General features: G+C 38.0%; 1 protein-coding gene across 9 annotated transcripts in view; it reads right to left on the bottom strand.

Moving 5' to 3' along the window:
• Positions 1-11,292: 11,292 nt before the first annotated feature.
• Positions 11,293-23,926, bottom strand: part of enox2 (ecto-NOX disulfide-thiol exchanger 2) — a 208,212-nt gene continuing 195,578 nt past the window's right edge. For 8 of the 9 annotated variants that reach the window (XM_079479787.1, XM_079479791.1, XM_079479788.1 and 5 more), the window contains 2 exons: positions 15,662-15,747; positions 11,294-11,985 (listed from right to left, as the gene is read on the bottom strand). In XM_079479787.1, coding sequence (XP_079335913.1) covers positions 11,854-11,985; positions 15,662-15,747 — 218 coding nt within the window. In that variant the 3' untranslated portion in view covers positions 11,294-11,853. Of the gene's footprint in view, positions 11,986-15,661; positions 15,748-23,926 lie in introns of all 9 variants that reach the window. The other variant, XM_079479792.1, reaches the window with a different exon arrangement.

The following is a 23,926-nucleotide window of genomic DNA, read 5'->3' as shown; positions in this document are numbered from 1 at the left end:
GTTTGAGCAAGAAGAATTAATGATGGAAGCTATGCATCACATTCATTATTTTATTCTAAATGGTTAAATGCCTAAATCCTTTCACTATTTTGGTTATTGTTTGAAGCCAAGATGCCCACTGAAAAGAGGCGGATTCAGGAGAGGGAGAGATATTTCAGCGAGTTATGTTTTTCTGTGTTATTATTAGTACTAGTTAAGGTGATTGAGTGCTGTATTTCAGTGTTTTACTTCTTTATATAGGTTACTTCCTTTTTTCAGGTCAGAGCAACTGCCCCTCAAAATTCCTGTGCACGTCCCTGTCGATGTACTTTAACATTTTTGGTCAGACAAGTGAATATACGTTTACGTTGCTGTGCATTGGTACACAACGCACATCGTTGGTTTGCAGAGGTTTAGCTGCCCTGTGAATAAAACTGAGCTATTGACCACGCCATTTAAAATGCTGGAAGTAAACGTTTTATAATAGAAAGTTCAGAGAGACATAGGCCTAGTTTGAAACTTCTAGCACATGTCACATTAACAGTGTGATCTGAAGTTCTGTAATCTGCCAAAAATCTGCCTCTTTACATGTTTATGTATACTCATGTATTAATTCTTGCACGGATTATCTATCATTAATATACTTTAGCTATTAAATGATCTTAAATAGGTCTACGTCTTTTTATATACTGCAAAAATAAACTGCTATGATATTAAGTCTAATTTTCTTGCCTTAAGGGAAAGTATTTGTTGGGGTTAAAAAACTAAAGTATATAATAAAGAGGTCAATAGTAGTTCACATGTATCCTCTTTATTTTATAGCTACGGTTTAATTGTGTGTGTATGTATTCAAGGACAATATGGTGTACTCAATACTTTTTGTCTAATTGCAGGAAATTGAGGGGGAGGAGTTCAAAAGGACTGAAGAGTGATAGAGAGCTGTCAGTTGTGCACATCAGATTGGAAGACTGTGTTAGGTAGAATTCAGAAATCGATTTGTAACCTTAAATTTCTTTTTGCCTGAGGTGACATTGTCCTTTTGCTGCATCAAAACGTTTGCAACTTTTGAAGCATTATAATAGCCACCAGTGTTGATGCTTAAACTTACTGTGTTCAGATTGATTTAATCGGTTACACGATTTGGCTATTTTGCTTGGTTTGTAATTGTTTTTATGTTTTTGCATTTTATTGTAAAATTTTTACTAAATGCTCCAATGGTATTTTATTTAAATAAAGCATTTATTAAATACTTTTTGATACAGTTGAGTCCAATTATTGTTTTTGTTATCAGCAACAAAACAAATCAATTTTTAGTTACATAACTTTCTTATAACACACATGTCAAGAAAATAAGTAGATTTTACTTAAAATAATCAAGTTAGATTTACACAACCTTCTTATTATATACAGCTAAAAAATCATTTAGATTTATTCACGATTTCAAATGAACTTTTACTTAGTTTCAAGAGTAAAATGTACTTTACAAAAGTGAGTGCAAAAACTTGCGATAAAAAAATTAAGTTAATCCTACAAGTTATTTTTTTCAGTGTATTGTTGTATGGTAATATGTTCATTGTGCCTTGTTCTCTGCTTTGTTGTCTCTGGATGTTATTTTTACAATAAACCTCCTTGCATTTGGATCCTATGTGGGTCATTATCACTACAGTGAATTTGAGACTTCACAACTTTCATCACATGAAAACCCCAATTGTTCTTTATTTAAATGCTATAATCGGTTCCCTGGTGCATCTAGCAACAAAGAAAACATGAAAAATAAGAACCCAGTAAGTTTGTTTTGGTGTGCCATTCAGATTTTCGAGAAATTCAGATTACGCTCCGGTTGTGACGTCCAAACCGGATCTTATTATAATGTTACCGCCTCTTAATCTAGACAATTCCACCCACCGAACTGCCGCCATTGTTGTTTTCACAAGCAACAGCGGTATACGTGACACCATGGCTAAAGTTCGTGGACAACATGCAATGAAGTCGCTGCACAGAGTCCCAAGCTCGGAAGAGACAGGAGTGAATTTATTTTATTTTTGTGGAAATCCATCAGAAACCATAAGTAAAAACCTGCTTGTTTGCACGAATCACTTCAAGCCGGAGTGCTTTTCCAACCTGGGACAGTACTGTTATGAGGTATGGACAGAACCCAAGCGCAGGCAGCGGTTTGCTAAATAATAAAACTTTATTTAAACAAAGACCCTCGATGGGGAAAACATGAACAAAAACAAGACAAGACTGAAAACTAAAACTTCCCACAAGGGTCAAAACAAACAAGGTAATAAGAATAATAAATAAACTATAACATTTATTCATTTGGCAGACGCTTTTATCCAAAGCGACTTACAAGTAGTTTTTTACAGTGGCACATTACTGCAGAGCAATCAGGGGTAAGGTGCCTTGCTCAAGGGCCCTTCAGTCATGACCTGCTGGCACTGAGATTTGAACCTGCAACCTTCTGATCACAAACTCAACGCTCTAACCCCCAGGCCACAACTGACCACATATAAGTCCACAAACTTTGAAACAGCAACAAGGTAACTCCAATGGAAGGCAGGGTATCAGGACAGACTAAGGTGGGTAAACGTGAAGAATGAACCGACAAGGGACAGAAGGAAACTGGGGCTTGATAAAGGGAAACACTAACAAGGACTGATGACAGAGGGAGAATGGCGGCAGGTGACAGACCGGCTGTTAGAAATATATGTTCGTCAATGTCCTAAACTTTTTATTATTAAACTGCAAGCAGACACCATATGCGCAAACCTCAAAAGATCTCCACCCTGTTATGGACAAATTCAAAGTAAAATCATCAAAACACCTGCTGATACCAGTATTGTCAAAAAGATTCATATCATGTATCGCATCTACAGTTATTATGTGTTATAACAGTTGTACTACATGATATTTGTTATTTTTATTAGTATTTTGATTTCTGAAAAGTTTTTATGTTAATTAAAATATAACTATGACAGGGTGGACATTTTGAGCTTGGCCACATTGGCTACATACACAATATGATGACAATTGGGAAATATAAGTGTAGATATTTACTCTGTGTGCAGCAGATGTTTTAACCTCGTCCGAGGAAAGGCAAAAAGGGGAAGATATGTCACTGAGTACATCAGTTGCTTTCTTAAAGGGACATTCATGACATTGGACAGCAATTTCAGAGACACGTGCAAAATGCGTAATATTATCGTGAAAATAGAATAAAAATTATTTAAAAAAACGTTTGATCAAATAACTTGAGAAGAAGAACATAAAAAATATATAAATATATATAAAACAAAATGACATACATCGAATCAAAGAAAATGTTATAACATGATACACATTCTTTAAGATTCTTCTCATTGTAGTTGTACGTGTGTAAATATTATGACATTTATAACAAAACCTCAAAATGTCATTATTTTGCATTATGTTCACACAAGGCACTTTATAGTGATATTGACCTGCCTGACTACCTCATCATTACACTATCACAGTGTGGTGAGGAAGACGGGACGAGAGCCGTGCCGCGGGGACGTCCGCCGGTGGCTGCCCGAGGCGGTGGTGCTGGAGCAAGTAGAATCGGCTGGGACGGAGAGCCCGCTGCCGTGCTCCTGGGCCGAGGTGGGATGGCGGCCTTAAGGACGTAGCGGAGGGGTCGTCGCTGTTGGCCGTGGGCCGGAATCCTGTGTCCAACAACCATGAGGGTGAGGAACAGGAAACGGGGGACCCGCTGCTGGCTGCCCTCACGCCGAGGGCCATCGCCAACCGCCAGGAGGCGGAGGAGGATCGGGCCGCCCCCCCGACGTCCAGCACTACCGCATTGCACCGCGAGGAAGAGCCTCTCGGCTGGGCTGAGGACCGAGCGACAGCGTGTCAGGGAACCGGACACATTTTTTTTCTTTTCCTCTCTCCCCTCTCTCGTCCCTGTCGCTCCGGGGGCTCCCGTCTCCGTTCTTTCTTCTCGCCGGTATATACCCCCAGGCGCCGCCGACTCCGAGACTGGCTCCCCGGGGGGGGGAGTAGGTACAGTCTCGGTGGTGCACCCCGGCCTGTAAGGGGTGATGGGGGTATGTGGTGAGGAAGGCGGGACGAGAGCCGTGACGCGGGGCCGGTGGCGTGAGTGATAAGTGCAAGCAGCTGTGCGCGCACCGGTCCCGCATCTTATCACGGAGGAGATTGGGAGCTTAAAAGGACGATCGGCAGGACTGTTGATGAGAGAGGACCGGGCCCGGACATATAGTTTGTGTATGTTTTATGGCCGGCAATCTACCGTGAGGTGGCTGCCGGTTACTTCCGTTTTTATTTAATTAAAGTTTTAGTGTTTGAATGTTCGCCGGTTCCCGCCTCCTTCCTTCCCTTATAACGAACTTTATTACACACAGCAATGATGGGAAAAACAAGCAACAGAAAGAAAGCGAGGACATGAAAGGTAACAAGAAAATCATTGTTGCAAGTCACCACTTATGAACCTTCTGACGCAAGACCACGACTGTCCTTCTCTCTGACCCCCGGTCCACACCATCACCCCAGCTGAGGGAATGGACGTCCAGTGCTAAATCACACTCCATAAGGTAAACTAATGCCTTTATCTGTCCATTCCAAGCAGCGCTGCCAGGCCACAGCAGCTATCAGCAGGGACTCTGATATGTCTCACATGAAGGAAATCCAGTCACAGCCCTGTCTCAAAATATATTTGTTTCTTGTTTTTTCCTCTTGTTGTGTTTGGCACTGAAAAGATTGCCTGAGAAATAAAGAAAGGAACCCGCACCAAATCGACGCCATGGACAGATTCGAGACGACAGGGTTTGACCGTTCAGCAGCGTGTTCAGAGAAGATAATGGAAGAAAATATTTTTCAAAAGTGTAGTTTCGCTGTGAAGGCCATTTAACCGGAATGTCCGGGGTTCAATGCAAGTTCTGTAACAACATAGCTGTGAGTATATAGTAATGCATTCAAAACCTAAATCTACGGGGCAAGTCATTTCATTGCAATGAATAATAAAAATAGTTTCTAAAGTTATAGCCATGAGAATTGTGTACTACAATGCCTTACAAACCTTCTCTGAGCAATATTAATGTGTGAGCTGTAAAGTGACTTTGAGGCTCTATATAAAAAAAGCTTAGTATCAATACGTAAAATCTGTTTAGACAAGTAGCCAACTGAAGTAGCACATTTTTACAGAATGAATATAAAAGCCTAAATCTAAGTACTTCTACTTCTAAATGTACTGTCATACACAGACTTTCAAAGCATCTGTTGTTTATTGATCGTTTATAGAGCATCAATACATTCCTTTAGTCGACGACTATGCTGTATTGCCAAGATGGTTTTCATTACTAGTAGTCATCTGTAAACTGTTCGGAAAATAACACAGATTGACTTGAAGTGAACTTATAGGCAAGCAGCCCTTTAAACAGGAACTGATGTCTGGTCACTCAAGCATAACGTGACCGCTCCCCAGCCGCCACAGACAATTTTCTCTTTTCGTGTCTTCACTGAGCTGTGCGGTCACAAATCAAAACCTATTAGGATGAGACTTTTAGTTTGAATAAACATGACTTTAAGGGCAATTCTTTCAGGACATGTTACACAAAGTGAACTAAGTCTCCATGACTTCCCTCATTAACCGGAGACGGCAATAACACACATTTGAATGGTTTAGTTTGTGGAGTTCTATATGCCTTCGTTCTCAAGCTTGGTGGAATACACAAGAAGGTTTTTTTTTCACTTGTTCTTTGTAAGGGATAATGTACAGGCAGCCGGTTGTTATCAGTGTTATCAGTGACGGTGTGATCGGGACCCGACTGAATCAATGGGCTTATTTCTCGATAACAGCCGGATGCTTGGACATCATCACACTTTTTCAACATCGACTTGCCACATGAGGAAAAAATCTGGACATGAAATGTGAATTAGAAATATTTCATTAGCTCATTTGAACAGAATGCAGACCTTCCGTGAGGAAAGCTACTTACTTTCGTAAGAAATGACGTTCAAGTTTCACGAACAGGCAATTTGGTTTAATAATTTCTAAATATAATATGATATTTTATTAAAAGATATTATTTTTATTTGTCCAAAAAAAAACCTGTCACCATTATTTGCTGCATTCGTGTTACAATGTGTTATTAGTTTTGAGGGGTTTGTTATCTGGGAATAACGAACCTGCAAATGTCTCGACTGGCCAATCAGAATCAAGCATTCCAACGAGCCGCGCAATAATAAAAAATACTGTTTTAACTTCTGACAAAAATGAAAAATCACAGATGAAATGTCTGTAATGTCTAAATGAATATTAACTAAAATATTTACAATACAATACAATAGTATCCTTTCTTTGTATTTTCATTCATAGGAGAAACATCTGAGTTGATACTGAAATAAAAGCAACGGAAAACTCAACAGTCAAATCTCCGGAGTGATGAAAGATCACATCGGTTCATTAGTTTAGGAATGCCGTTAAATGTTATGTTTTGTTCAAAAAGTTATAAAAAAGATGACAAATGATATCCGTTTAAAAGCACCTATCATTTCAGTTTTTTTACTTAAGAACTACAATACAAAATAAATCTTATACCTTTATACAAAGCCAAAGTTGCATTTGGTAGCATCACTTTGAACATAAAAATTTAGCCTGCGGGTCAAAGCTTTTGAAAAATCAAGAGATTGTCATGAAGTGTGTAAAAATAGACTCCTCAGTAAAGCAGATAATCTCTCCTCTGTACTGTATGTCAACGTCTTTTAAAAGGTTACAGGGTTAATGAAGATAACTTGGGCTGTACTTCATTAGCCCGGTGGTCTCTCTGACATTTGAAATCAAACACATCAGGGCGGCACATCAGGAGCCCAATTTAAATGATGGAGAAGGCCACAAAGAAATAATATCGGCGCAAACACATGACTTTCAACAAATGCAATAAATGAGCATCTTTAGTATTGTAAAAGGTAAAAATGTGCAGTTGTTAGTTTGCCACAACCCTCTGAAGTCAACGGATCTTGAAGTGTGTTGATACAGCAAAGGAATCTATCAGGATACTTAAAATCCAAACCACACACCGTGCAACCGGCTTCAAACCCCGTACACAGCAGATGAGATGCAAATGTGAATCCTGCAATCTTACAATGTTCACATGCCAATCAGATGTGAGCTCTCAATGACTTCAAAGAGGGGAAACCACACAATAATGGCACTCGTAAGCATACTTTTGGGGCATTTTATGTTTTTTTGGCTAGACAGTACAGTGTGTAGAGAGATGGGAGATGATGGGATGAGAGAGAGGGGAACAGGAACCGGGATTCAAACTCGCGTCGCCCGGAACGCTTTCTACACAACACTGGTCCACTGGAGCACCGGTGCAAACACAAACACGACATTTGTAAGTAAATATAATCTTATTCAAATAAAATACCTGGGATAGACTTTATTAGAATGCGGAAACATTATTCTGTCTTTATTCAAAATAAGCAGTTAAATAGCTATTTCTGCCCCGACACGAAACTTTAAATCATGTTTTACACATGTATGTATTGTCATGTGTATTGACAAAATTTAGTTTAGAGTTTTTTGTTAACGCTAATGAACAATACAACATATTCATTTCCACATTTACTTGTATTTGTTAAAATTAGTTGATTCACAACAAACTAACAAGAACAAACATTGATCAACTGCGTTTTCATTAAAAATCATTCTTAGTTCATATTCGCTACTGTATGAACTAATGTTAACAAATAGGACCTTATTGTGACACGTTTCCTCATCTAACACATTTTGTTTTTGCTGAGGAAATCAAAACCTTTTACTTCAAGTGATCACCCCAATGAATGAAAATTCTGTCATCATTTACCCCCTCAGATTGTTACAAACCTGTATTTCTTCAAAGGAATATATTTAGAAGAATGTCATTAACCAAACAGATCTCAACTCTAAAATAAATGGGAGTCAATGAGGACTGTCAATGAGGTTGGCTACAGACATTCACCCAAATATCTTCCTTTGTGTTCTGCAGAACAAACACATTTCTACAGGTTTTAAACAATGTGAGTATCCCTTTTATTTGATGCATCAATGTACAATTCACAAGCGAATCCAACGGTGGAAAGTATTTTATTCACAGTAAAAAGCATTTCATGTAATTCGGCGTGGAAGAGGTTGCACAGAGTTCAAGCGTATTATAATAACAGTGTTCTTTAATTAAAAGGATAACAGTGTTTGTGAATGTCGCCACACAGGAGCCAGACATCTGCTTGAACTGAGCTCTTAATACCCCCTTCATATATAAGCACACAAATGACTCAAACCTGTTCATTCAGCGCCAACAGCTCTCGCTCCTTCCAGAAGGGGGCGCTCACGAACCACCGTACTACACAGATTATTAACCGTGATCTATTATCCACGAGCATTATTATGGAAGAGGTGACCCTCTGTAACCTCCATGGGCTACATCTTAAACAGATGGACCGTTTCTGACTACTTGGGAATAATGAAGATGTGAGGGACGATGGGAACATTCACTCTCCTAACCAGCCAATCGGCCCTCTCGTCCGGTCACTCAAGGGAGTCGCTCATTGTAATTGCCTGAATTCACTTGGACTGGAGGAAGTCAGGTAAGATTGAACTAATTAGCTAAAGCGTCGCGGTATAGCCCCAAAAAGAGACCCTATCACTCCATATCCAATTACCTCCGAGGATGTGAGGAGCATGTCATTCAGGGGATTATGGGTTATGAGCGAGACTCTCTGGTGTTTGCCGTCGACACCGCTGCCCTTTGCATTCAGAGCTGGTCTGCTCTTTTCGGGAATTCAAGCGAAAGCAAGGCCTGCTGTTGAAGGACACTCGAGAGCATCTCTTGGACCTCGATTTGTACTGAATAAAGGGATAGTCCACCCAAAAAGTCATGAATCGCTCACACTCTAGTTGTTCCAAACATGTAAACATTTCTTCGTTCGGTTTAATACAAAACATGATATTTTAAAGAATGTAGGAAAACAAACAGTTCTGGGTCACCTTGGTGGTCGTGGTCTTACCATTTCAATTGTTCCTACTACGGAAGTCAATGGTGCTTCAGAAGTGTTGGTTGCGATAACATTATTCCAAAATATCTGTCTTTGTGTTCAGCCGAACAAAGAAATGTATAAAGGTTTGGAACAACTAGAGGGTGGAGTATCTCTTTATATGTGTAAGAGGAGCGTAAAGAGGGGCACTCGCACAGAGAGACTAAGTTTGGTCAGTTTAGTTCTTTGTGATGTTCGCTATTATTTCAAACAACTGAAGCTTCCTGCAGGATCTAAAGTCTACTGGGAAACCAAAGTAACATAAAAACAAGAAAACCACACAAAAGAAACAGCGTCCTGCGCTTGGAGATATGAAAAACACGCCGTTTGTCAAAATGTAGGCAGATGATGACAGAAATGGAGCTCTTTCTGTGGCTGCATAAAGCCCAGTGAATTGATGCACGCAGCTATTCCTCTAAGTGCTCTGATGGAGCGGTTGGAGGAACACATAGCGTGCACGCTCGGCTCGTAACCCTTCGATGCCCTGCATCTGTTCCCACCCCTGTTCAAAAAGCTCTGTATTAAACCAGTGAAAGCCGGAAAAGACCTTGCGCAGACAGACACGGGTCTGATTTTAATGGAAACGATGAAAGCTTTTGGGGGGGAAATAAACTTCAGGACATTCAAAATGCGACACGGATGTCTGAACACAGTAAACCCGGATTTTTTGTTGAATTAACTTTAAATGGAGGAAACTGTTGCCATTAAATTTTCAGTAATCTGTGTAAAGAATTTACTTTAAGTGGAAATAACTTAAAATTGTAGGTTTGTAAGTTTAATGCATGCAATTACAAATAAGGTGTAACATCTAACTACTTCCTTCCTGACTTTTTCAGTCAACTAGGTTATAGAAACGTTGGTGTTAGTGTACTGTTAGTCAGGACTACATCTGTCAAACATTGAGTTAACTTCTCTTTAGAAAAATTAACTTCATTTTCATTATTGTCGAACACTTTGAACCAAGGCAAATAACAAATCAGCTGAATGGTGACTTACCAGAAAACTACCATTTATACAAACAAAACATCATCAGTTACACTAAACCTCTTTGACCTCTCATTTCCGACTAGATGCCCCATTCCAGTTTTTATTCTTCGACCAAGCAAAAAGAATAAAAAAGTGAGACGCAAAGACTTCTGGGTATTTCTGGTTAGTTGTGTTTTAAAATGAAGATCATTCGAGGTCACGCTGAAGCGTCTCTGGAACACAAATCGAAGTAGAAACTACAATATCAAATATTCACATTCGAGTGACAGGAACGTGTTTTGTAAAAAATTTTTTACATGTTCATTCTCAGTTCACTCAGAATTCAGGCCCTCTGGAGTGTCCATATTAAATTTGCATGGCAGAAAGAAACAGTGATGAATTATGGGATGTTCAGCTATTGGGGAAACAATCATTATCGCTTATGAATGTACATCTGACAGTCCAAACATCTGACGTGCGTCTGAAGCGAATTTATTACACATGTGGCCTAAGGAAATAAAGGCACTTGAAAGCAATCATGTGTAATAAAGCTTTAGTTTCCCCTGGCAAAACAAAGAACATTACAAATCGCACAACAGAAGAGCATTAGAGACGCTTGACTGTTTTCTCTTTGGCTGTATTTACTGCTGAGTAACAGCGAAACACCCACACATATGCACACGCAACACATGCGTACCCCACTCAGATTGTTCATTAGACTTCAGTGGGTTTGCTCAAAGTAACATCAGCCCTGGCAAGGTCTGGGTCTACAAGTGACGAGAAAACTCAAGATGCACATTAAAAGGATCTTATCAAGGACGAACGAAGAGTTATGCCGTGGTCAGACTTGACTGAGCATGCGAAATTCGTTCGGACGGTGGTATTAAAATGGGCGGTCTAACGCACTCAATTGATGTGAATTCGCAAGCCAGAGTTCATCAAACCTGAACTTTACACAGCGAAATATCTTCGGATGGGCTTGCATTTCCAATCTGACGCATTCGCATGCATGGAAGTCAATGGAACGAAAAGTCAAGTCTGACCGCGGCATCGGTTTGGAGAAACAGGGTTAGTGTGGCCCATTCCCATCGCTTAGAGACACAAAAGCACGTCAGAGATGATTTTTCCTGGTCACCGGCTTATGCAGGAAGAGCCGGAAGGTTTAAAAGGACGTGTAAGAGAAAATGTCTTCTTAAGGCTTATATCTATCCCAGGATTCCTCTTTTTAATTAGCCGAGGTTGACGGTTTCTTGAGCGCTGACCTGGATTGCTAGATTGAACAAGTCCTGTAGCATTTGAAGATTTCCGTCTGTGTTTTTTATTTAAAAATAGCAAGTTATTCAAACATTTACAGAGTATATGAACAAAAGATCCTATGCAGCTTTGTGCAGTCTATACAGAAAAGAAGAAATATATTCATGTTATTTATAAGTTGTTTTCTTTTTTGTACAAATTCAATGCGAAAGAAAAACTAGGTTGACAGTTCAGTCATCGGTTCAACATCAGACCCTGATTTTAATCCGACTTCCGCAGCACGTCATGTTGTCCATTCAGGTGAAACCGACGTACACACACACGCACACACACACTCACACACACACACATATGAACTAACTCCAACATGTGCTTGTGTGTACACATACTACACCACACTACACACATTCGGAAGTCTTGAGGAGTTCCAGGTTTGGAGCGTTTACTCCTGGGTTGTAGTGTTTACTGAACTTCCCACAATAAAATCCCTTGGTGGCTGAGCTCCTGGACACAGAGAGCTGTTGGGTGATTGGTTGACATTCCTCCTGTCTGTTGGCCGTTTCCTTTGAGTCTCGCTGTACGCACCAACCCGTGTCTCTACGCCGTCTTAATGCCCTCAAAGCCGCAGAACTTCCAGCGTTTCTCTAAGCTAGCTCCGACACCTGTCAACTCCTGCTTGAATGTACATGGCAGCCGACCCAGTAGTGTCTCCACCTCTGTGGTGCTGATCTGAAAAAAACCCACAAGAATATAAAAGATTAAGACAAGTTCAAACCTCCCTGTTCAAGGGACGCATTTTAAGTGGGGTGCGCAAGTCTAAGACCACTAGTGAAATGCTCTTTAAAATCATTCATTTGAAATCACAATTGCAATTTGTGTGTAAATTGAATTTAAAAATAGACATGAACAACATTTTAAATGAATTTTCTAGCGAACAATCACGCCATAGAAGTGTTATTATCGGGCACCTCACCGCATATCGAAAGACGGCAAATGAATCAAGGTCGACCAGGTAAATGAATAGTTACAGCAAATGTTACCAGATCGTTGTCGTGTATGGGATATTGTCCTCAATGAGAAGCGTTTGGAAATATAACAAGAAAATCCTGCATTTCGTGGTAACACAGGTCTGCATGTGCATGCGCATATCTGAAAATGTTGTCCTTACGAGGAAGAGGAGCTAAAGGAGGAAAATAAAATCTGCATTCTGCGCATTCTGAGTCACAAAAAATCATTGTTTTAAATGAAATTAACTTTCAAAAGAAACAAAACTAAATAAATGTAATTTGCCCTAAAAAAACTATTGTTATGGCTGAAAACAGTCTCAAATTTGACATCATGCATTCAAACTGTGCCACAGCCTGCCTGAGTAAACTGCCACAACAAAAATACTCAAACATTATTACTCATTTAAACATTTTTTTTTTTAAATGAAACGGAAAATGTTTGTCTGAATTATTAAAAAAATCTTTGTAATTATTAGTCTAAAACAAATGTTGCTGTGTGTTTTCGGCTTCACTCTCCCTTTCAGCTGAGATGACGTAGGGTTGCACGGTGTACCAGTGTTACGGTAGCATCACAATGCCCAAGCTTCAAAAGTCCCTCGATGCCGCTCTGTTTTTTAAATGGTAGTACCGTAGTCCCGTAACTAATGTTGCAGTCGCGCATTAACGTTCAGTCTTTTTGCGTTGTTTATCTCCTAAATGAATCTGTGTTTTGGACGACTCGGAAAAGATCATGATTCATTAAGCGCTTAAATTTCGCTTAATTTACAGCGAAAGTCGCCTTTGATAGTCTGAGCCGGCATATTTTAGATCGGCTTTCATGCGGCATTACGTCTATACACAGAAATTTTATCCACCACAGAAGATCTCATAACTCGCCTGTGTAAAGATGCCTTGAGAAATCTTCTGAAGGAGAAATTTGCATATATTTGATTAAGTTACATTGAATGTAATCTAAAATATTAAGTAAATAATATTGTCATATTAAGTAAATATAAACATTTCTAATTAACCAATTTTTTATTTAACAAACAGAGCTGTACATTTTTCTTTTTTTGCTCATAGCACTGATGCTATGTTTTTCAATAGTGATATATTTGTCCATATAAATCAATGTAGTATACAATAGCATTGCAGTACAATTCCTAATACTATAGTGCTTTTGAACCTTGCTTTTGTAAACTACAGTGTTTACTACACTTTATCAATTTACTACAAGGTTACTACAATTTTCTATAACAAATACGAAATTCAAGTATTTTTTTCATCCAAGTGTTCAGGCCCACGGGACTTTTATTTTGACGGGACTGCCAGGAAGACGCAGACAAATCCACGAGCGTCACGAGTGTAGCAGGTTGAACTGTGTAGTAGTTCATTCAGAGAATGCCAGATGACGTATTTAAATAACAGGATTCCACGTCCGCATCTAGTTATATGGACTCAATGCAGCTTAAAAACTCACAAAATAGATTAAAACGAAGTAAAATAGACACAAACAAGCGTGATGACGAGCACGCAGCTCTGTGTTAATGCACCTGCCAAACTGTATGGCATGCTTGGTACACTGGCTAATTTATTCTTAGCACAGACCGATTTTTTCTTTGCACGTGTGACGTTAGTGACACCCTAAGCACAATTGTGTTTTCGCAGGATCACAAACTCGCTTGCACCGACGCGTCAGGCCTCACGCAGTGAGATGCCATAGTCGGGTTATCAATTAAAATCCTCTCATGCGCCTCCCACTGGAGCGCATTGTTTTTTAGTGAAAACAAGCAGGCGTGTTGATGAAGATATGAAGACGTGTGTGCTCTGTGGAGCGAGAGAGCGTGGGCACCAACACAGCCGGAGGCCTTAAACTCAAAGTGAAAAGATATAGAGCCTCGTTTTCAGCCTCCATCTGTAAGTGTAAATTAGTCATAGTGTGACAGCGAAAAAGAGAGCGAGAGAAAGAGAGCAATGACAAAAATAAAGAATAATCAACACTGTGCGCAATAGAGAGATGAGAGTTTTATTCCGGCATTAAACATCTTGGCAGAAGAACCTTCGGGACTGTGTCTGAGAACACACACGTGAAGAGATTTACAGAGAATGAATTGTAACTTCCGTGTTGTTGTATCGGACGGTTCACTAGAATATTATGCAAATGAGTTGCACGAAATCTTGGCAGAATTCAATTTGTACAGCAAAATTCAAGTTCTTGGGAGTCTTAAGAGCCAAATATTTGCGACTGCATTGGGCATTTTGATCATAATTGTCTTTTCCATCATTGGTTGAAAAACTGCTTCCAAATTCCACGTGCTGTACGGATAAAATACAGTTAAAGTTTCCATTAAATATAAAGATGTACTGATACAAAATGTCCTCACCGATACCCGATGATTCAGAGTGATATCTGCCAATACCGATTCTGAAGATTAAATGCATATTTCTCACATTTCTAAATATATATACTTAACTGTGCATATTCATTTGATATTTATAAACACATGCACACAGTATATTAAAGAAACTTTATAAATGTTTATATATTATTTAAATTATTAGTAAAAAATAAATAAATACATGGACATTTTTCCTACACATGTATGTGTATTTTTTTGTGTTTATAAACAGAAAACTACCACGCACAGTACACAGACATAAATAACATGAACACAAACGTTTGTTCTGGATGCGATTAATTGTTGACAGCCCTAATAATTTTATGTAAAAATGTAAATCATATTCAAAAACTGAATCAGTATGTGAATAAATAAATGTTTAAAATACCATACAACATTATTATGTTATTATGATTTGACGCGGATGAAATTTGCAATGATTTTGACACGAGATGTTGAAGGGCAACTAATGTCCTCTCTTTAAAAATGCGAGCGAAAGTAAATGTGATGATAAATGATATATGTGTAAAAGATTGAAGTCTGTCGAGTGAAACAAGTGCTTATTGATTTAGGTCAGCTACAGTACTTATTCCAAACATTACTCCTCATCAGACGCATCTATAAATATTTAGTTTACGTGTACAGTTACACTTTTCGGCCAAGTTGAATAGTGTTGTGTTTAAGTTGTACCTTAGGGCTGCTTTACGTCACTAAGCTGTAAATTATGCACAGCTGCTTCAAGCAGACGCAGTTTAACTGGATTGCAGGTGCTTAGTGAACAAGACGCAGGTTTCAAGCTAAAGTGTTGCAAACGTATAGTGAGTTCACCTCACAGAAACTAAACACGTGACTGTATACTGTGTGTGTGGTCTCGGTGTAGAGTACCAGAGCTTTGCTTACACCATGAGCTTGTTCTGTCTACTGAAGACCTGTTTACTCAGCAGAACATTACAATGGCAAGTAGACAGGCATACAAGCGTTCAGTGTGTGTGTGTGTGTGTGTGTGTGTGTGTTTCATACCTTTGTGTCCAATCTCTGTAAATAGGAGCAGATATATTCAATGCTGGCTCCAAAAGGATGAACATGAAGAAACGTTGAGATGATTCCTGAGGAAGGAAAGCAAAAGATGAATCATATGAAAGATTTGGCTGTAGTGTATAGAGCTAAGCTTTGTTCCTTGATGTCTAGCTGCCTTCTAGGCTAAAATGGACCCTGATTTGACAAGCTCTATATACTGCAGAAAGCAATTCTATGTATGGGATAAACAGCACTCCTCATGTGAAGCTCACAGGCTTCACTCACAATCGACTTGATGGAAATCAACATTAGGATTTTGCTTTTAGATTTAGCACACAAACATTTGTTGAAATCGGGATTTTTATTTGATTCGATTCTATATATCGCGTCCTGTCCTTCTGAAACCATGTATCTCCTTACATCGCGATCTTCATTTTCTTTCCCCATAAATCATTATTATTAGTCACCCTAAAATGTTCTGAATATATCTAACCAATAAAAAGTATTAAAACGTGCTTGTCAACTTTGACAACCAAGTATTTCATCTTTAAAAAGGTACTGTGTTTTTTCCACTTCCTGAAAAACTGAATTTGGACATCTGAGGTTCCAGAAGCACAGCAACGATATTCATTTTACCAGTGTAATTCATAACTTTTGCCTCTTTGTTGCCGGCTCTGTTGTGGGGCTGTGCAATGAATCGAAAATGAATTGTTATCGTCAACTTTGGCCTTTATCTACTACAAACACAAAATAATTGAGGTAAGCAATTATTGTGCCACATTCCATTTTGCAAGGATCCTCTCTTTTCTTGTAGTATAAATCTACAGCGCGCACCTTTTCTTTACAGCGGTTCAGCAGTGACATTTCTTTACATTTACTTTTTCAGTTCAATTCAGTTTTTGATTTTTAATTTTCTATGTTGTTTTAAGGTTAATGAGTAATCGTGTTAAATAATCGGGATCGCAATATTGGCCAAAATAATCCCGATAATGATTTGTGTCATAATCTAGCAGCCCTACCCTTGCAGTTTATTTGACGTACTTATCCTTATATGAATGTCAAATTTAAAAGACGTCAAAAATGACATTTACATCAAAGTTTAATCATACAGCTCAACTTATAAATCATTATTATAGGCTTACATTTGCAAATTGGGGTATAGAAACAAGTTTAAGAGAAAAATGTCTATGAACTTGCTCAATCATTTATATTTGATAAATCTAAAATTTTGAGATTTTTAATGGATGATTTATAATATACAGTATATTTTGCCCATCTCTCAACCAGGGGTATCACAATATACAGGTATTGACAACAATTGTGATATTAAATATTGTTATACCTCTTCATTTTACACATAATGTACATTTATTGTAAATAATTCCTGTGGTGAGCAGGGCGGGAGAAGAGACGTGAGGGAACGGCGCAAGGCCGGTGACACGAGTGTTAAGGAGCGTCACCGGTCTTGCATCGCTCACAGAGGAGCTCCGGACGCATAAGAAAGTCTGTTTTATGTTCGCTGGTTCCCGCCTCCTTCCTTCTTTTTATTGAACCTTGTTACAATTCCAAACTTGTTTAAAAGTTTGCCTTAGGAGCCGCAATGGTTTCAAACTCTTCACTTGTATTTTGAGTGTATTACATCGGCCAAAAGAAGATAAAACACTCATTTAAAATGTTCCAATAGATATCATGATTAACTGATATCATGGTCAAACGATTAATCGCAATTATTCACATCCAAAATAAAAGTTTTATTTTGTATTTATAAGCACATAAATGCATATATTTAACAAAAATATAAAAATATATAAACGTTTATATACTGTATATAACCATATCACCAGAAATAATATACTGAATATACATTTTCCCTAATGGACCACTTTCATAACTGCATTAACTCATCTACTTCACTGTAACTATTAACTGCATTTACTCATCTACTGCACTGTAACTATTAACTGCATTTACTCATCTACTGCACTGTAACTCTATTAACTGCATCTACTCATCTACTGCACTGTAACTCTATTAACTGCATCTACTCATCTACTGCACTGTAACTCTATTAACTGCATCTACTCATCTACTGCACTGTAACTCTATTAACTGCATCTACTCATCTACTGCACTGTAACTCTATTAACTGCATCTACTCATCTACTGCACTGTAACTCTATTAACTGCATCTACTCATCTACTGCACTGTAACTATTAACTGCATTCACTCATCTACTGAACTGTAACTTCAATAACTGCATTAACTAATCTACTGCACTGTAACCTTATTAACTGCATTCACTCATCTACTGCACTGTAACTATTAACTGCATTAACTTATCTACTGCACTGTAACCTTATTAACTGCATTCACTCATCTACTGCACTGTAACTATTAACTGCATTAACTTATCTTCTGCACTGTAACTTTAATAACTGTATTGACTCATCTACTGCACTGTAACCTTATTAACTGCATTTACTCATCTACTGCACTGTAACTTTAATAACTGTATTGACTCATCTACTGCATTGTAACCTTATTAACTGCATTCACTCATCTACTGCACTGTAACTATTAACTGCATTAACTTATCTACTGCACTGTAACTTTAATAACTGTATTGACTCATCTACTGCATTGTAACGTTATTAACTGCATTCACTCATCTACTGCACTGTAACCTTATTAACTGCATTCACTCATCTACTGCATTGTAACCTTATTAACTGCATTCACTCATCTACTGCACTGTAACTATTACCTGCATTAACTTATCTACTGCACTGTAACTTTAATAACTGTATTGACTCATCTACTGCACTGTAACGTTATTAACTGCATTTACTCATCTACTGCAATGTAACCTTATTAACTGCATTCACTCATCTACTGCATTGTAACCTTATTAACTGCATTCACTCATCTACTGCACTGTAACCTTATTAACTGCATTCACTCATCTACTGCATTGTAATCTTATTAACTGCATTCACTCATCTACTGCATTGTAACCTTATTAACTGCATTCACTCATCTACTGCACTGTAACCTTATTAACTGCATTCACTCATCTACTGCATTGTAACCTTATTTACTGCATTTACTCATCTACTGCATTGTAACCTTATTAACTGCATTCACTCATCTACTGCACTGTAACTATTAACTGCATTCACTCATCTACTGCACTGTAACCTTATTAACTGCATTCACTCATCTACTGCACTGTAACCTTATTAACTGCATTCACTCATCTACTGGACTGTAACTTCAATAACTGCATTAAATCATCTTCCGGACTGTAACTTCAATAACTGCATTAACTCATCTACTGCATTGTAACCTTATTAACTGCATTCACTCATCTACTGCACTGTAACCTTATTAACTGCATTTACTCATCTACTGCACTGTAACCTTATTAACTGCATTTACTCATCTACTGCACTGTAACCTTATTAACTGCATTTACTCATCTACTGCACTGTAACCTTATTAACTGCATTTACTCATCTACTGCACTGTAACCTTATTAACTGCATTTACTCATCTACTGCATTGTAACCTTATTAACTGCATTCACTCATCTACTGCACTGTAACCTTATTAACTGCATTCACTCATCTACTGCACTGTAACTATTAACTGCATTTACTTATCTACTGCACTGTAACCTTATTAACTGCATTTACTTATCTACTGCACTGTAACCTTATTAACTGCATTCACTCATCTACTGCATTGTAACCTTATTAACTGCATTCACTCATCTACTGCACTGTAACCTTATTAACTGCATTCACTCATCTACTGCACTGTAACTATTAACTGCATTTACTTATCTACTGCACTGTAACCTTATTAACTGCATTCACTCATCTACTGCACTGTAACCTTATTAACTGCATTCACTCATCTACTGCACTGTAACTATTAACTGCATTTACTTATCTACTGCACTGTAACCTTATTAACTGCATTTACTCATCTACTGCACTGTAACTATTAACTGCATTTACTTATCTACTGCACTGTAACCTTATTAACTGCATTTACTCATCTACTGCATTGTAACCTTATTAACTGCATTCACTCATCTACTGCACTGTAACCTTATTAACTGCATTTACTCATCTACTGCACTGTAACCTTATTAACTGCATTTACTCATCTACTGCACTGTAACCTTATTAACTGCATTAACTCATATACTGCACTGTAACCTTATTAACTGCATTCACTCATCTACTGCACTGTAACCTTATTAACTGCATTCACTCATCTACTGCACTGTAACCTTATTAACTGCATTCACTCATCTACTGCACTGTAACCTTATTAACTGCATTCACTCATCTACTGCATTGTAACCTTATTAACTGCATTCACTCATCTACTGCACTGTAACCTTATTAACTGAATTTACTCATCTACTGCATTGTAACCTTATTAACTGCATTCACTCATCTACTGCATTGTAACCTTATTAACTGCATTCACTCATCTACTGCACTGTAACCTTATTAACTGCATTCACTCATCTACTGCATTGTAACCTTATTAACTGCATTCACTCATCTACTGCATTGTAACCTTATTAACTGCATTCACTCATCTACTGGACTGTAACTTCAATAACTGCATTAAATCATCTTCCGGACTGTAACTTCAATAACTGCATTAACTCATCTACTGCACTGTAACTCTATTAACTGCATCTACTCATCTACTGCACTGTAACTCTATTAACTGCATTTACTCATCTACTGCACTGTAACTCTATTAACTGCATCTACTCATCTACTGCACTGTAACCTTATTAACTGCATCTACTCATCTACTGCACTCTAACTTCAATAACTGCATTAACTTATCGACTGCACTGTAACCTTATTAACTGCATTTACTCATCTACTGCACTGTAACTTCAATAACTGCATTTACTCATCTTCTGGACTGCAATTTATTAACTACATTAAATCGTATACTGCACCGTAACTTTAATAACTGCATTAACTCATGTACTGCACTGTAACTTCAATAACTGCATTAACTAATCTACTGCACTGTAACTTCAATAACTGCATTTACTCATCTTCTGGACTGCAATTTATTAACTACATTAAATCGTATACTGCACCGTAACTTTAATAACTGCATTAACTCTACTGCACTGTAACTTCAATAACTGCATTAACTAATCTACTGCACTGTAACTTCAATAACTGCATTTACTCATCTTCTGGACTGCAATTTATTAACTACATTAAATCGTATACTGCACCATAACTTTAATAACTGCATTAACTCATGTACTGCACTGTAACTTCAATAACTGCATTAACTAATCTACTGCACTGTAACCTTATTAACTGCATTTACTTATCGACTGCACTGTAACCTTATTAACTGCATTCACTCATCTACTGCACTGTAACTTCAATAACTGCATTTACTCATCTTCTGGACTGCAATTTATTAACTACATTAAATCGTATACTGCACCATAACTTTAATAACTGCATTAACTCTACTGCACTGTAACTTCAATAACTGCATTAACTAATCTACTGCACTGTAACTTCAATAACTGCATTAACTAATCTACTGCACTGTAACCTTATTAACTGCATTTACTCATCTATCATTTTAATGACTGGTAAATAAATACATCTAAATATTTTCTTTATACATATATACATGTGTGTATGTGTTTATAAATACAAAATGAATATGTGCAGTACATACATACAGTACATTATGTAAACACAATCTTTTATTCTGGTTGCATTTCATCGCAGCAGCTCTAAGCACGACAATACCGTAACGGCAAATTCTTCCGACCACGTTAACCATGCAGTGAAAACTGATATGGTGACTGCCCAACTCTTATTTATTCACTCATTGCAATGCATTTTGGGATTGCTCCGTCTACAAACAATAGTGCCTTAGATTTCGACCAGAACAAAGTATCTTAAAAGAGCCTATTTATCCTGCCTACCATTCGTTACAGCTTTTGTGTCAGGACTGCATCTTTAAACACTGTGGGCTGCTCACCAGGTTTGGGAACAAAGCTTTCGTACATCAGCATCCCCCCCCTGTATTTCCAAGAGCTGATTTATAAAAGGAGTACTTGAGGTGTCTTCCCTGAAGTGGATGTTCTCATCGGCTATTTCTGCCTCTTGAACTTTCTAAATGCATATGAGTGTTTAATTGCAGCTCTGATGCTTTTCGTTGCTCTGCTGAGTGCTTCATTCATCACACTCCAGCATATGGAATAACAATAACACTAGCTATTAGCACTTCTGCTTTGGGTTTGATAGGAGGCCTGATAACTTCCTATTAGGAATGCATTACGCTACGAACAGGAAACCAGTGCGGCTCTCCAGTACGAAGCGTACATGTGTATTCAATATTCCATTAGTCATAATGGACTGTATAGTTTATATTATACATGCTTTCTTTGCAATGCCTTTCTTTTTACACACATTGATTTAAAGCCAAACACGGGTTAGGTGAATGAAAATAGACGAATAAACAAAGTCCAGAAATTATTTTTCATAACTGAATGCACTGTTTAATGCATTTCTGAAACACTGTGTGAGGCTAAATAATGACTTTTAAATAATGATTTTTTTGGTGGGTGAACTAGCCCTTTCAATGGCATTCAAAACAGCTCTGGTTCTGACAAAGCCACAGTGAAGAGGAAGATTATCAGTGAATAATAACTCATCCAAAGCCATCGTATGGACTTGGAAAACAACACACGAGTAGTGTAAATGACTTTTATGGCGCTGTTATCTCCTTTATGGAGCTTGACTGCATCAGTCCCCATTCACATCATTGAGCATGGTAAACTTGTGTTTGTCAGTCTCACAAAAGCAAGCAGAAAGCATCAGACGAAAGTAACCGTGGCGGGGGACAGGAGGCAATTATCTCGAGAAGAACAGGAGGCCATGATGGATAGAGGCCAGTGGAGTAAATGTGTCCAGGCCACCAGGGTTAATCCCCTACAGTGCTTTCATCAAGAAATAACCTGACATGTTTAATGACTTTCGTTTAACTCATCCACTTTATTTTTTACACTCCCTTCACTGCCATACGAGACACAAACCTACTAAGACAACACAGGAATGACATGTGGGGAAGGTAATGATGACAGAGGTTTCATTGTTGGGTGGAGTGTCCCAAATAGTCTGAAAAGTTGTTTTATGAACAGGTCAGATCTGTACTACGATCGAAAGAAAACACAACATCAGTAATCTTCTTCATCTTCGGCTTAGAGAAGATTGGAAGCTACTTGAACAGAATGTGAGCTGAAGTGAATCTAGCAAAATAAAAGAGACTCGTGTAAGGCAGAGCGCTGCTATGAAGCCGATGCTTAAGCAAAGGTTATTGAAGCAGAGAGCGATAAGACAGACAACAGTGAGATCAACACACTTTTCAGTCACTGGACTGCACAATAAACCATGAAATGGTTATGAAATACATATGAAGAACTATGATAAACCTGCTAAAACACACGGCGATATAAATGGTTTAAAAGCAACATCGTAAACATTTTTTCGCAACGTTGCATGCTTCTGTGGGCCGAACTTAGCTTCCGGTACAAAGAATACAGTCTGCATAGATTATTGCAGATAATAAGCAAAATAAATCAAATACAATTACAGAAGTTAGCAAGTTAAAAAGTATGTCTAGTATTATTTTGGGTTACCAGTAGAAGAGTACTTGGCTAAAATACGACAAGGTCACACACGACCCATTCAACTTGTTCATTTAATAAAATAAAATTAACATACAATTTTTTTAATACACTTATTCTTCAATAAAAGATGAATATAAATTAATATGAATATAAATAAAATATAAATATTATTAGCCACTAGCCAGACCGATCAAAAAACACAGAGCGGACATTATTTTCAGGCCAGCCGCGTGCGACCAATGAAACCGTCTATATTGTTACAACCCTAACATATAAAATCATGTATTTGACAGATACATGATGACACAATCTCTATGCGTGTTCTCTGGAAATGAATCACATGATAGTGTGAAGCTGAAGTGAACTGTGTCTAAAACAGGATCACTTGAACTCTTGCTAAGGCCCGGCATCTACATGCATTAAGACAGATTATTTGCTTTGTATAAAAGGATCAGCTAAATGAATAAAACATGAAATCATCTGAAGCACGCAGACAGCTCGACTAAAATAACAATGAGCATACGCTTGAGATTTAAATGAACAAGTATATCTGGAG

The sequence above is a fragment of the Barbatula barbatula genome (genome assembly GCF_947034865.1).
Source record: "Barbatula barbatula genome assembly, chromosome: 18".
Taxonomy (NCBI): domain Eukaryota; kingdom Metazoa; phylum Chordata; class Actinopteri; order Cypriniformes; family Nemacheilidae; genus Barbatula; species Barbatula barbatula.
The sequence above is the reverse complement of the archived record's forward strand: the minus strand, read 5'-3'. Positions and strand labels throughout refer to the sequence as shown.